This window comes from Coloeus monedula, assembly GCF_965178545.1.
Source record: "Coloeus monedula genome assembly, chromosome: 2".
Taxonomy (NCBI): Eukaryota; Metazoa; Chordata; class Aves; order Passeriformes; family Corvidae; genus Coloeus; species Coloeus monedula.
Genome location: NC_138782.1, coordinates 89,447,826 through 89,463,300, shown reverse-complemented (window position 1 = coordinate 89,463,300; position 15,475 = coordinate 89,447,826). Strand labels below are relative to the sequence as shown.

The following is a 15,475-nucleotide window of genomic DNA, read 5'->3' as shown; positions in this document are numbered from 1 at the left end:
TATCTTTTGTATAATCAGCTCATAGATATGTTCATAAAAGTTTATATCAGCAGCTGAAAGTAACTTTAATTTGAAGCTCAGATTTAACAAAAATGATTTTGGCAGGGTTTTTGTGGTATGCTGACATCCGTTTACATGAAGAAAGTACTATTTTAAGTCTCTCAACCTCTGCGTATATGAGAGATGCTCAAGTCTCCTAAGGATGTTTGTGATCCTGAGCTATTCTTAAACCAGTCACTCTGTGTCTATACTGTACTGGGCAGCCCAGTACTCCAGAAGGGTCAGTGAAGGTTTTAATGAAACCTGAATATGTTTTGAGACCAATCTGTTTAACCAAAGCTTCAGTAACTTTCTTAATTAAAAAGAAAACCAAAAAAAGCCCTGATATACACTTGTCAATATCTCCACTGGTATTTTTAACAAGCAGCATTGCTTATGCTATAGGTAACTCTTCAGAGCAGTTTATTTTTCTGTCACATGTAACCTGTATAAATGGTTGCATTGTATTTACCTTCCTCCTGTAGAAGCAGGGTGCCATCAGTATAATACCTTGTTGTTGTTGGTATTGTCTTTAAGAAAAAATAATATAATTCTGATATCAAATGTTTGCTAGAACCATTTTCATCATCCATCCTGCATTCATTTCCTGTCACACCTGACAGTTTCCCATGAGCAACTGAAAAACTTCTGCATAAACTACCATCAGCTTGGTTGCTGCTATCATGCTGGTCCATGCAAAATTTTTCTCTGCTCACCCTGAAGAGCACAGAGCCTTTGTATTTGAGGATATGAGGAAATGTTACTGTTGCTGTCACTGTCATGGTCACTGTGAAAGTATGGATGTGATTTGACCAGTTTGACAACTCTTGAATTAATACTTAGGATAAGTATGAATTACTACTGCTCTGTCTATTCTGTAAGCTTTGTGTAGACACACTGCATAAGTTTCAGGTATTGTTTCCTAGATAGCTTGTCTATGAAAAAAAAATCCATAAAATCATCTTTCTATACTAGATTTTTGAGTTTACAGGATAATCCTACATGAATTTTTTTAGGCGGACTAGAAATGCTCTAGAAATATATTCTAAATTTAAATTCATATATTTTTTTAATACTTAAATTGTATGTATTTCAGTACAAGGCCTAAAGGATGGAAAGAAGTTTAGGATTTCTTTGGTTTTAGTGTAATAAATGTAAAGTGCTCTTCCTTCTGATAGAGAGGACAGGATTTTTTCTAACACAAGCTTGTTTGGAAAATAAAATATCTTTTTGCAAATACAGCTTATATTTAATTATCCTGGGAAAGGGAACACATCCAACTTTCATCATATATTTTCTTCCTCTAACAAAAAACCTAGACATTTTCTGCAGCGATCCTGGTTCATGAACCTCCACTGAAGTCCTGAGGGAGTTCCTCCTTTGCTTCAAAATTTGCACCCAATTCTTGCCCTGAGATCAGGGAGATCCTCCTGTTTCTTTATAATTTTATTACAGAACTCTGAAACACTTTTTTGGAAGGTTAGATACTCCAGCATCACAACGTATCAAAGCCTGTGGGACACTGGAGTCCTACTTTGTTGAAAAGTTGATAAAGCCCCAGTAAATACTTTCATGCATGTTGTCAGCTTTTAGAGGCCATTAGGATACATTGGTAAACTCTTACACATTTTGGGAAAAAACTGTGAATGCTTCTTTGATGTTTGTGGTCAGGGTTCAGACTTGCAGCTAAAGAGGTTATTAAATGTGATTGAATACATGATCAAGCCTAGTACAGACTCTGTATACAGGCCACACTTTTAGAAGAGGGCCTGTTTGTAAGTTGGTAGAAGACCAGAGAAGAACTAGAAGAATTATACAAATTATATAAAACATGAAAAACTCCCACAGTTAAAACCATGTAGTGAGATCCATAAGAAGTGCAATTTATTTAATTTATTTAATTTCTCCAATTGACAACGGGGTGACAAAATCACAGTCTTTTCCTGCATGAAAAGAAGATTTCTGATATAGGCTGTTTTTTTAGCTGAACAAAATCACACATTACAGTAACTTTAATGCTAGAAAAATTCAGAGAAGAAGCAAAATTATTATTTTGACACCTGAACAAGAATTTGTGAAGTGATTAAGGGATGATTTAAGGGGTGACTTTCTACATCATTAAGGGATTTTCTGTAAAGGGATTCTTGTAATCCAATTTAAATGTCTCGAAATGAGCAAGTGAAGTCTGAGCAGATCTCTTTAGGCTCTTTTGGAAAGATAACAGGTACTTTTTGAAAGCTGTTATCTTACTGAGCTTCATTGTCTGTTTTAGGATGGGAATCAAAATGTATAACAAGTCAAAGAGTGTGCTACATAGAAAAAGGCACAAAAATATTGAAATATCGAACATATACTAGCATTCTACTGATTTTTTTTAATCCTATATAAGAATACTATGAGAAATTTTGCTGCTTAGTCATAGTATTTTGCAAAAATATTCTGCAAGGTATGCGACATCCATTATTCAGTACAATATACTCTAAATCGTAGTAGTTTTTTTAAGTAGGTGGCTTTGGCTAAGTTCAGTAGGAGAACATCTTTGTGTTTAACTGAAACAAGAGAAGAAAGATGCTCTGTATATCAGCAGCCCTGTGTGAGTCTGTGCTGTTTTACGCAGGCATGGTTTCTCCATTTTTTAGATGAGGTAAACGTACCCTATTGAGATTCTAAATTGTTTAGATTCCTTTCAAATATTTTTTTACATACAGAAAATACCCAGAATACTCTTCCCCAAGTAAGTAAGAAAACTGCTCCACATCTTCCGGTACCTTAAAAAGTCTAATTTTTTCAGTCTCTGTACATGTAGACATTTAAAGGTAATGCTAGTAATTTATCCTGCATGATACATCGGGATGTACAACAGCTGAATGATGAACTGAAAGTTGCGCAAGCGTTTAGATATGTGCTCCTGGAAGTCTGGCCATCTGAATTATTTCTAAACCCAGACCTTTATTCTCTAATTGCCTTTTGTTACCCTCTTGCCAGTAGGTTATAGGTCTAGTACTAGAGAAAGTAAATCCACAACGCTAACTGTGCCAGAACAGCAAAGAACAACAACACATCATCGTTCACGTTCTGTGTCTCCTCACCGTGGCGACGATCAGGGCAGGCCCCGTTCACGTTTACCAAATGTGCCATTACAGAGGTAGGCATCACAAGTGAAACTCAATGTGGTTTCAAGTTTGTATAATGTGTCTTTATTAGCTTTTCTCTTGTTCAGGAATTTTTCACTATTTTAAAGCTTGTTTTTTGTATCTAAATTTACTAGTGCAGTATTTGAACTTGATATATGCTTTTATTTATGATTCAAGAGCACTCATGGGATGAATCATAACTTTGTAAGGCTTACCTCTTTTTACTCATATTTTGTCTGTGACTCATCATCTGCATACCATAACTAACACATAGGTTTGGAAATTTTTTTTGAGTCAGTGGTTTAATCTTGTATGTATATTAAGTATATTTGTAGGTTAATAGTGGCACGTAAAAATTGCATAATTTTAATGGCATTCTTTTAGAAATGATGTATTAATAATTTATGATTTAAAACTTCCTTCAACCAACTTGTACTGTGATCCATTGGTGTTCATGAGAAAACAAGATTATCAGACATATTTCTGCTTTTTAGGAGTTTAGATGAAATTCATCAAATGAGAAGATCACGTTCTCCAACTAGACACCATGATGCCTCCAGAACTCCCATTGATTACAGATCCAGAGAGATGGATAGTCAGTATTTGTCTGATCAAGAAAGGTACATTGTCAGCCTGAACTTGGAAAAAAGTTTAGAAATGTCTTTGTCAGTTTGCCTAATTTTCAAGTTTTCAGTAGAAATGTTACCGATAGCTATGGGGAAGGCAGAGAATTCATCCTAACTGATAGATCTAGTGCCACTACTAAATTATTTATACCTTTTATTTTTGGTAAAACTGTGTACTGGGTTGACTGTTTGTCCTAGATATTCTGCTGCTTTTTCATATGTAAAGCCCAGAGATTTTGACTAGAAAGCCATACATCTTCATGTATGCCCAAGGTATTTTTGTAATGTACCAGACATGGATTCCTCCTAGCTGGAAGTCAGATGTATGATGGTGTGCATTCATATGCTTATAGATTTTGGACATCTATGGGTGCAGTCTCCCACCATCTTATGTAACATACTGGTGAACTTGCTACATTACTCAGGCATAGCAAAGAGACTTGCAGTACTAGTTGCAGTTTGCAAAAATTTCCAGTCTTAGGTGTGTGACACATACACATCTCTCCCTGGAGTACATGGAGTGGCTACACTCAAAGATCACTTGGTCTCTCCTAGTAGGCACTGTTTTCAGGTATCTAGGAATGATATTCTGATAAAATGGAAGGAATGAGAAATTCTGTTCAGTGTATAGCTGAAAAAAAAAGGTTAGAAAGGTATTTCAGCTCAGTACTTGTGAAAAATTTTCATGACAGTCACATAGATTGTCAATCTTTATGGCTTGTTGTTTACATTAAAAAAATCATATAGCTAGACTATAATAGCAAACTTTTACCATTAAGATAAGATCAATTGTCATAGTAATGTCTTTGATATTTTTTTCTTGACAGTAAGTAACTGCGTTTAGAACTAAGTATGACAAAATCTTTTCTTATAGTCCAGTAAATTTGATACAGAATATACATATCACAGTGATGTGAAAAGATGTAAACATTAAATCATAAAAATCTCTGGAAGTCTTTGGCCAGTTTTGAAGCAACATAAAGATTGAATAACAGATGGCTCTTGCAGTTAAGCTAGTTCAGTTCTGTATATGATCTTGCCTGTTTTATTTTTGCAGTACGGTAACGTAGCTATGGGAATTAGTGAGTTATCTGGTACATTTAAAAATTCAAATTTATAGGCAGAAAGTGTGTACAGAATTGACTAAGTTGGATTTTTGTACTGAATTTTCTTTTGGAGGTGAATTAAAATTGTTTTTAAATATAGTAGTCATTTATCATTAGGCTAATTCAAGTAATGTCCACTTGTTTTCTGTTCTGCAGATGTTAGCTGTTATTATTTATCTTGGGCAGTGATAGATTCAAAAGATTCCTGAAGATATTTATTGAATAGGTTTCTTGTTCATCAGATTTGAAGAGAAAAAGGCTTTAAAAAGTAGATTTTGTCAGTATAAATATAGACAGTTAACTACCTAGAAATTTCTCTTTTAGTAAAGCCTCAGACCAAGACACAACTGGTGATACATTCATGGATTATAGTTGGAGAGGAGCAGGGTTTACACTGAGTCTTTCTTGGGGATGAGCAATGGGCTGCTGGATTTGTTCAGAGAAGTGAGACAGGCTTCAGTTCTTTTCAGTGTTCACAAAACCTTTTTCAGAAGTTTAAAGATCAGACATGAAGGATATATGTGGCTTATTTGCAGGATTTAAAGATGGGTCCATGTACTTACTGTCCTTGAATAAAAATCTTGTCTGCAGTGGTCTCCTTTTTCCCATTTTCCTTTTAATCTTTTCCCCCAGATTTTGTCAGTTGTGAAGGCTGTTTAATTCTGGCAGGTTTTGCTGGCTTTCAGTACAAAAGAATAGCATCCAAACCAGGTTTTCTTGAGAAAGATCCTCTGTCACATCCAAGAATTTAAAAAAACCCAACTTTGTTAAATATTATGTATTAGTATCAAGAGTAGTGTAGATATTATGCGTAGTGCATTTACTGAACCCTTCATCTAAACAAGTACATTCACATTGATATCTAAGATAAACTTGGCTTGAAAGTTGAGAAATTACTCCATAATTACATGGCATAAATTACAGCTGCTGATTAGTTTCAATGATTTTCTCAATGATCTGTTACTGATCCAAAATCAATATTAAATAATAATATAGGTCTTTGTAAAAATGATTACTACCACTCTCTTACAGAAGCATCTGTTGCAATAAATTTCCAATGGAACTTATTTGTCCACTTCAACAGTTTTATATATATTTATATACATATATACACACATATATGAATATATATAAACTGTTAGGAAAACTTTTTATTAAGAAATCATTGTCTAATTTTCAAGAGCATGGCACTTTTTTTTTGTGTTTCTTTAATTCATAAGTTAAATCTATTGATTATGAGAATAGAAAAAACTTGTTTGAGAATAATAATCTCTATTTTAAATGTCTCCCAAACCAGACTTAATATATCAGAGAACTTCATATTCTCCCAATATTGGTAGTCTACTTGATGGATTCTTTTCTTTTTTTTTTTTTTAACTTGAATATTTCATGGTGGATTTGTTATTTTATATCACTTTTCAGGATGACTTTTTTATTAGTGTTTGCTTTGCCAATTACAATAGATAGCCTTTGGCTTAGCAAAGGTAAATATTAACAAAGTACTCTATGATTTAATGTGGACTTTGCATCTACTTTGCAACTCTAAAGAAAATAGTAACTTTTTTCTTAAAATCCGTAGTTGTTTGTAATCTGGAAACCTGCACATAAGTTCTGCCAGTTCTCTGAGTTTATGAATAGAAATTTGGCTTAGAAAGAAAATTTAAAAATTCAATTCAACTTTAGTACATATAGTTGCATCAAAATCAAGCTAGTGGCTTGAGATGTAAATAAATCTTACATGACTCACAAGCCATTACTTCAAGCTGCCCAGTTTAGAATTTTAGATAAATAATGCCTATAGTGTATCAATGAAATGGATCATTTTATAATGGCATGAAGTGTGAAACACATTGAACAACTGCTGCTTTATCTGTTTTGTAATATTTTCTCTCTCTTTTTTTTTTTGCCATAGTACTTCATGGGATTCCCTGCTTCTTTTAAAATTAGCATGTTTCCATGAAGCTTACCTTTAATTTCATATTTACAATGATAGGAGTTTTGGACCTTGGTCTTTCTGACTGTGTTGAAGTGCATAAAACTACAGGATTAATTCAAAGGATATTTCATATCATAGCCATATTTACCAAAAGCATAAATATGCATTAATTTTACCATCTTGCTGGCTGTAGTATGTGTTTGGCTACAGTATGAGAAAATTAGAATAGATGGCTGATTTTCCTCAATTTGAGAGAATGAGAAACAAAAAGTCTGGTGGCTGATTGGCTTTTTTTTGTTTGTTTCTGTAGGATTGTATTACAAAATACCATCAAGAGCTATGAGACACAATTTATGTTTGGCCAAACAAAATATTTCAAGGGAACATATATATTTGATTTTCCCTAAAGGATGACTGGTTATTCTTCCCATAAACCAATCTGCACTAAATTGTTATCAAACCTTTCCTGCTTTTACATGTATGATTTTGCAGCTTAGGAAGCTACAAAACCGAGCACAAAAAAAAAAAACAAAACCAGGCATCTTTCTTTTTTTTCCTAAAGCAACTCTACTTTAATTGGTTCAAGAGACAGGAAGTTATTAGAAAACTGTAGCCATTTTATGTATTTGTTTCATCATGAAGAGCTCTGAAAAAGTAATTCTGAATTTTAAAGAAAAATATCATAGAAGGAGGTGCCACACTAAAAAGAATTTGTTGAAAATGTAGTTATTACGTGCATTTTTTGACTCATATTTTTTGAGACGTGCAGTCTTATCAGACTATGTATCTGGGTGGATGCTTCTCGTTTCTTTTTATGTTTTCATTTGCTTATCATTGGCATAACCCATGTCATCTAATGCTTCATAACTATATCTGTTTCACTCACCACCCATCCTGTCTGTGCAGTGAGCTTCTTATGCTGCCCAGAGCAAAGCGAGGAAGAAGTGCAGAGTGCCTACATACCATCAGGTAAATACAGGAATGTCGGAATCATGAACACATCTGGTTAGTTGTCCATACTTTGTGTGCCCAATGTTTTTTTCCATGGTGGTATTTAGTCCCAGTAAATAAAGAACTTCCAAGTACATTGTGATCCAGATGTCAGTTGTTCTTTTTTTGCTTGTTTTAATTCAGACTGAGATGTGTATATATGTTTGTGAACCTCAGTAGTAAGGATTAAAGGAGTTGAAGAGTCTTTGGTTTTGCAGTTGTATTTTGTGGTAGATTTTCTGTCTAGTCATGACAGTCACAATGCATGACAGCGTTGTTAAAATTTCAAACTTTGTTTTTTTAGTTGATTTTATGTTTTCTTTTATTTGCATTTTTTTTTTTTGTTGTTTATATAACAGCCATGCACAATTAAGCAATCTTTGCTGGCTGTGACACCTAATCTCATGCTGATTTAGTCACATGCAGAGGAATAAATACTTATTTACAAGGGCTTCCTGGAAGGCCCAGATTTGAGGGGTTTTGTATTACTTGCTTTTGCATCTAAAAATTGTTCAATAAATTGGATCCACATGTAAGCTTTGTAGTTGTGGCCTATCTTTAGTCTTCATTAATCTCTTGTTCCAAAGCTTGGAGCTCCCTGTCTTACCATTTTCCAGTGTTGTGAAACTAAATGGGACTGAAATATCTTTATCTAAAAAATCAAAGTCTGCTCCCCCACCTTTGTTTTCACCGTGTCTGTTAACCTTGTTAAAAACCTGTGACTGATTGTGTAGAATATGTTTCACTTACAATAGGTAGAAATGTAGGTTGAAGTTAAAGTAGTTAACCATTCAGCTACTTCAACCAGACACTTATCCATTTGTCCCTTCCGGATCTGGGTGTTGAAAAGAGCTTTGTGTCAGTGCTGTATGTTTAAAAGCATCAAATGTTAAGCCATGCTGTCTAGTGCCATTATTCATTTACTTAATGTAGGATTTTCTCTTACAAAGTACTGTTCATTTTTTTAAATGCCTTGGCTTGCTTTAATTTTCATCATCAACTTTGAAACAGTATTTTAAATGCTGTGATAGGGTTCTATTATAAAACACAATAGTATAAAACTAAAATAAATAAACAAAATAAACATGTAAGCCTTCAAAAAAATCTGCATCAGTGAAGCTGTTAAATTAAGTTTTTATTATCACTAGAAATATTTTCATTCTCATATTTCAACTAAAAATCTTTTTTCCTCAAGATTTTAGGTTTTAGGGTTTAATAATTTATTTAACTTTTTGTTATTTAATGTCTTTTTATTGTCAGATAATAGCAATATTTCCTACCTCCTTTGTGTGTCCTTTCTTCTGCATCTTCTGTAGCTTTACCCTCTTCCTGCCCCCAGCCCTGTGCTTTCTCCTCTTAAAGATTATAATTGTCATTTTAATTTTTCAGTGTTGTTGCTTAAAGTCTCAATTAATGAAGTAAATACTGTATTGTAAACTTTTGGAGCACTTTGCCCAGCCATTAGCTTTCCAATGGTTTTACAATCTGCTAAACCAGTCTGGTCACAGCAAAAAGTTGTGCATGGACAGCAATAGAGTTAGGTCAGAGCTACACTGAATTCAGAGCGTACAGCCCTTTCTTGCCTTTTTCTTTATTCCATTTATTGTATTTTTATGATTAAAAAAACCCAAAAAAATCACCCTTTAAAAGTAATAGTAATGGTATACTATAAAACAAGATGGTACTTAAAATAATTTATTGAAGGTGATGTAAAAGCAATAGATGACAATAGACTGATTCTTCTAAATTTAACTCTGAGGCTTATACACCCTAATTCCAACTAATACCCCAAAACTGGCAATATCCATTCTTGACAGAAGAGTTTCAAAAACAGTTTCAACAAAAATTTGTTATTTGCCACTTTTTTCCTTTCTTATTTCTAGTGGCCCAACATTTATTTGTGTTAGAAACTTTATGAGGCTTTATCCTTGTTTTTCAGACAGCTTGCTGAACAATGTTTTAATTAGTTGTTGAGACAGCTTCAGCTTAAAATGGGAAAGAAATGTTAATGGTTTCATATTAAATGAAAGTAATTATGTAGTCCAAGCTACAAAGTTAAGATATATGGTGAGTTTAACGCACCAGTTTGGAATACTAGTCCTAGCTATCCATCCTGTCCCTCTGTATGCAGCTATTGACTAATAGCAGAAACGGTGGAAAGGTGTGTACCTGTGCTATAGACCATGGGTTGTCCCATTCCATGTCTTAGATTACTTTGATTGGTAATACCTGCTCATGTGCCAGGATTGGCCTGCTGACAACCATTCCTTTATTCCTCCTTTGAAACGTTACAGTGACCTCTGATAGAGAAATCACCAGTGGTGACCACTAAACCTGTACAAGAAGGATCAGAGCTCCCCTGTTAAATCCCTCAGGGTTTTACAAACACTAATATTTCCAGGCAGAGAGTTGAGTCGTCTGTCTGTGACACAGTCAGGTTTGTAATGTTGATCCTGCTGTGTTTAGGTGCAAGGCTTAACAGGAATCAGAATGTCCTATCAGGACAAACTGTTCTTGATGCTGCAAAATCCTCAAGCCTGCTGGTTCTTCTCCTAATAGTTCCATAGCTGTGTCCTAGTAGGGTATGTGGAAAGTTGTTAGAACATTATTATTAACCCCTAACCATATAATGGCCATAGTTCCCATTCAGCAGCCACTGTCTGGCTTTAAATTTCTCCCTTGTTCATTGGGTAGAGCTGGCTGATAAAATAAACATTTCCTTCTCTAAAATCTATGATGATATTAGACAGCTGTCAAGTAACACCTTAGTGCTGCTGTGCTGGCTGATGTAATACCTCTCCTAAGATTTTTAATTAGCTTATTATTAATAAAATTTAATTACTGTTAAGTTTTGAAGCCGATACGCCAATTTCAAAAGACTTCCACATTCCAAAAAGCCAGTTGCTAACACATCTGTAATAAAATTTGTGATACTGTGTATCCCTGTTTTAGCAAGATTTTCATGCTTAGCTACTGAAGAGGTTAAAATTTCTGCAGGTCTAAGTAAGGCATCCCTAAGAGAAATAAAGAGCAAATTTAATATCAACTTAATCCTTCAAAACAGTCTGTATATTTTAATTAAAAGTGTCTATAAATGGAATATGTATTATTTCCATTTCAAGAAAACATCTGAGCTGTACTAGTATTGCCATAAGTTCATGCACTTTTTAAAGAAAAGTGTAAATACAAAATTTGTCCCCCAGATAGCTGTAAGACATACAGAGAAACCTACAGCTATACGATGTAATAGAACATTATGCATTTGTTTTATGTTCTGGTCATTCTTGGCTTGCCTTTATCTGTCTTTTTATTTCTGGCATGTTTTTGTTTTGTTCTGTGTTCTTTTCTGACCCACCACATTCAAGAAGTTCGGTTAGGCACTATAAAACATTACCACCCAAGATGCCTTTACTAGAAAATGGTACTCACTGGAACCTATACAGGTAAGGAGTGTTTAGAGTCCCCTTTAAGTAGTTAGCTTCTTTTTAAAAAAATAAATAGACTTCCCTTGTTAAAGAAAAAATCCCAACAAAATGTTTCATCCATTTTTGTAACTGAGAGATAAGGGATAAAATCCTAAAATAACTTCATCTAATTGTTTAAATTAACACCTGTATTACAAAAAAACCCAAACCAAACTACTTTGTATTTGTTGTTGTCTTCACTGTTAAAATTATATGTTGCATGTGTTTCTTTATTACATTCTTTTGTTTATGTATGAGATTTCTGTTGCATGTTAAATTTATTTTAATTTTGTTTAAATAATTTTAATTTACAAAGCTCAACTCTTCCTGCATGTGCTAAGACCAAATCTGTGATTAGACAGGATATTTCACTCCTTCATGATTGCCTTAATTCACGAATATCGAAATTTGGAGATGATCTACTGGTTAGGTAAGACACTGAGGATTAATCCCCCCGCTTGTTTCATAACTAATATGGATTTGCAGAATAAATGAGCTTCACTGTAAAGGGATTTCACATGACATATAGTGTATCACATTCTTTTATGTTGGCTTAAGATTTATTGCTGTTAATAAGGATATAACTTTATTGTTTGGTATTTCTCATTCCACTTGTCTTACAAGTGGATGCTCTTCTGTCTCATTCAGTTTTAAACATTTCAATAATATTTGCAAAAAATTTCTAGCAGTCTTTTGTTTGCTTTTATTTTCTAAACAAATCTTGACACTATCATCCAGTCAACTCTTTTATGTTTTCCTTAATTAAATCATTGTGATTCTACATTTTCTGTAAAGAGAGCATTATTTTATGAGTTAATATCTAACATTGTATTCCTTTCTTTGTTTTCTTTTTCTTTCTCTTCTACCATTGGATGCAATGCACTGGCACTAGTGAACTGCAGCCCTCCCTTGACAGGGCTAGGAGTGCTAGTACCAACTGCTTGAGACCAGATACTAGTTTGCATTCACCAGAACGAGAAAGGTATAAAATAAAAACTTATGAATTTCTTGTCATCTGTGCTGGTGATCTTTATAAGTTTTGTTTTTCCTCATATGAGTGTTCTACATTCTTGTACATTCTTGTCTGCTTTGGTATTTGTAGACATTTTTGCTCCTATATTCATGTATGTCATGTAAATTGTGTGTTGGAGTTTATAACTGCTTCTAGCTACTTCCTTTGTTTTAGTTCAAGCTGATGTTCATTGTTTACAAAAGTCCTCAGTATGCTGATAATAGCATTGCAGTGTTAAGTATTTTGAAACTACCACTTGGTTGTGAATCTTCATCATCATTTGCTAAAAAGCATTACATGTGTTTCTTGCTTGTTCTGTGGACTGCTGATAAAACGTTGGCATAAATTAGAAAGTACAACAAAACTCTCACATTTCAAACCAGAACTGTATCAATACTGATATATGTTTTACAAAACAGCCAAACATCATTGCTTTCTTTAATGTGCTGCATCTGCTTTTGCAATTACAAGGCAGATCATTGCATTAAGTTTTTTTTGCTCTGATACTACATTAAGGTTCACATAAGTCTTAAGAAGACACGTTTACAAGTTAAATGAAATATTATTGTATCCCATACATTGTGCAGGCATTTTATGGATGCTTTCTGTATTTTTACTATTACAATAGCTTGATTCAAAATTTTAGGAGAATCAAATGCTATTGGTGTATTTGATAAGGGTGATTCCACAAGAGAACTTTTCATCACTACCCATGTTTTTGGCTAAGAATGATACTACTTTAGAGTGAGGTTTTAGGTTCACTAAGGGCAATAATAGGCTCCCTTTGAGTGGGAACAGGATGGAATTATGATTTTGTCTGTGCAATACATATTTAACTAGTGTGGAAGTTAATAGTGCTTTTTTCAGTCAATACAGTGTGGTGGTTGTTGACATTTGCATTATTTTCTTTATTGTGGGACAGGACATGTGAAGAAAGGCACTAAGAATGCACTTTCCTCTTTGAGATAGGGCTTCTCCTGAGTTTTTTATTTATAATTTTCCTTTCCTTTCTCCCCACTTCCTGCTGCTCCTTGGTTGGAACTGTGCTGTTCTTAAGTTATGCTCTTGTTGCAGAGAAGTGACTAATGTTCTGCTGAGGTATCCTTGATGGATCTACAGTAGTTTATTCCTTTTTAAGATTGAGCTCAAGATGTTACAGATAATATGAACATGATTATTAAAAAAAAAAAAAATTCAGCTGACATAAAGCCACTCAGAATAAAATACAAATATTTTTCTAGATATTTTTTTTAAATATTGTAATGGGGTATTATTGAGTGTGTACATGTATAGAGCTGCCTTCATCTACAAGCAGTTATTTAATGTAATTGCATATAAATGTGAGCAGAGTGTTCTGTACCTATTTCAAGATGCCACCCATCAAGTTGAATATTCAATGAAACAGTAACTGGTAATTGTAAACTATCTAGTTAAAATCTTACACTAAAAACTAAATCTGTCCTGATGTTAACTAGTTCTATTAAGTCTTTAGAATTCACATCCAGCAATCTCTGTCTGCTGGGCACTGTGTGGAATCTGCAGCATTTTTCATGAGCTCCTCATAAAGGAAAGTGTTTAGTCAGTATTAATGGCCTTTGCTGCTACTAAAAATGTGGTTTTGCCAAATGATCAGTGTGTCTGATCCAGAAAGACTGCCCATCAGAATCAAAGTTTTTCTTAGATTTTAGAAGTCCTAAATAGGACTTCTAAGAGCAGAAAAGCTCTTGTTTAGGAAATTCATATTCAATTTTTTCTTGATAGTTTCATTGAAAATAATAAGATACATGTGGCTTTGGCGGAGGATTTTTCTTCCTTTCTTCTGACATAGAAGATTTTTCCTATTCAGCACAAGTTTTGGAGGAAGATGGTATATTTAATATATAAACCCCACCAAATTAATCTTTTTGTTTTGGGGGAAGTGAATTTTAGACTATTTAGTTCTCCACTGTTGAATGTGGAATCTGCTTACACTTGAACATAAGGTTAGTCATCAGTTGCATGTAATGCTAGAGAAGTCTTTAGTCTGAAGAACACAGAATTAAGTTCAGGGTCTATAGAAAGCATTTTGATTCTGTGCTGGACAAGATGAGAACAAATGATTTAAGATATGGTAAGAAAAGTTCGCCTAAGGAGTAGGAAATCTCTTTTGAAAGTAATTATAATGAAACACCGTAATAGACAATGTGGAAAAGGTTGTCTTCATTACTGGTGACTTAGAGGAGATGAGACAGTTGTCAGGTGTAGAATTGATCCATCAAATAGAAACACTCTTAATGTTTTGTGAAGTCCAATCTCCAGCACTTTACCATTATATTTGAGATATTTATGTTGAAGACATTATTAGTTGTTTTCATGTTGTTTCTTCTTCCTTCTCCCCTCCCTGAATGACAGCATTGTAGATTTTATTTAAAAGTCTAGGCTTTTATGCCTCTAAATACAGACTTCTAAATATGGCTTTGTATATTTTCTTTAACAAAATTAGGAATATACGTACCCATGGAAAATTATTTCTACTTATTCCCCCTAATCTTTTGACTCAAAGGGTAAAATTAGATTATATTTGAGAACAAGAGCTAAAATGAACCACTTTTTAACAAAACGGTATTGTTATAGCAGATGGACAGCAGAGCCCTATTTCTCTCTGTCACTGATTTGCTGGAAACAGTTTTGATCCTTGAACTTTATACAAAGTCATTCATGTCATTTGGAATGGTCAGAATAGTTACTGGTTTTTAAAACACTGCTTTACCAGTAAAAGTCACTCTATTGACTTGCTTATACCAGCAGGAAAATGCTTTCAGCTGTATATATGAATTTGTGATATGAAAGTCTTGATGGTTTCACTATAGCAGAACCAAAACAGCAACAATGAGGACAGAATTCCTTTTCTCCTCCTATGAGTTCCATCATTTGACCAAGTAATGTCCATGTAACTTGACTGGCAAACTGATCTTGCCTTGACACAGACCCGACAAAGTTTTTTGTTAAATAGACTGTTTTTGTACAGAGTTTAATCCCTCATATACTTCTGTTTTGCACAGTATACTGTAGGACATTCAAAAATATCCCACCCCTACTAGTACCTCTATGCAGTTGCACCATTCCTGCCTTTTTTTTTTCTCTTCCCAACATCTACTGTCTCTTTATTCCAAGCTGTTTTGTTCATTT

At 33.9% G+C, this 15,475-nt stretch overlaps 1 protein-coding gene across 11 annotated transcripts in view; it reads left to right on the top strand.

Moving 5' to 3' along the window:
* RIMS1 (regulating synaptic membrane exocytosis 1) overlaps nt 1-15,475 on the top strand; it is a gene marked incomplete at both ends in the record, with an annotated part of 314,191 nt that overhangs the window by 200,426 nt on the left and 98,290 nt on the right. For 4 of the 11 annotated variants that reach the window (XM_082277101.1, XM_082277098.1, XM_082277107.1 and 1 more), the window contains 4 exons: nt 3,025-3,184; nt 3,668-3,793; nt 7,748-7,810; nt 12,188-12,277. In XM_082277101.1, the coding sequence (XP_082133227.1) occupies nt 3,025-3,184; nt 3,668-3,793; nt 7,748-7,810; nt 12,188-12,277 (439 nt within the window). Of the gene's footprint in view, nt 1-3,024; nt 3,185-3,667; nt 3,794-7,747; nt 7,811-11,196; nt 11,275-11,611; nt 11,726-12,187; nt 12,278-15,475 lie in introns of all 11 variants that reach the window. The other 7 variants (XM_082277099.1, XM_082277103.1, XM_082277102.1 and 4 more) reach the window with 5 other exon arrangements.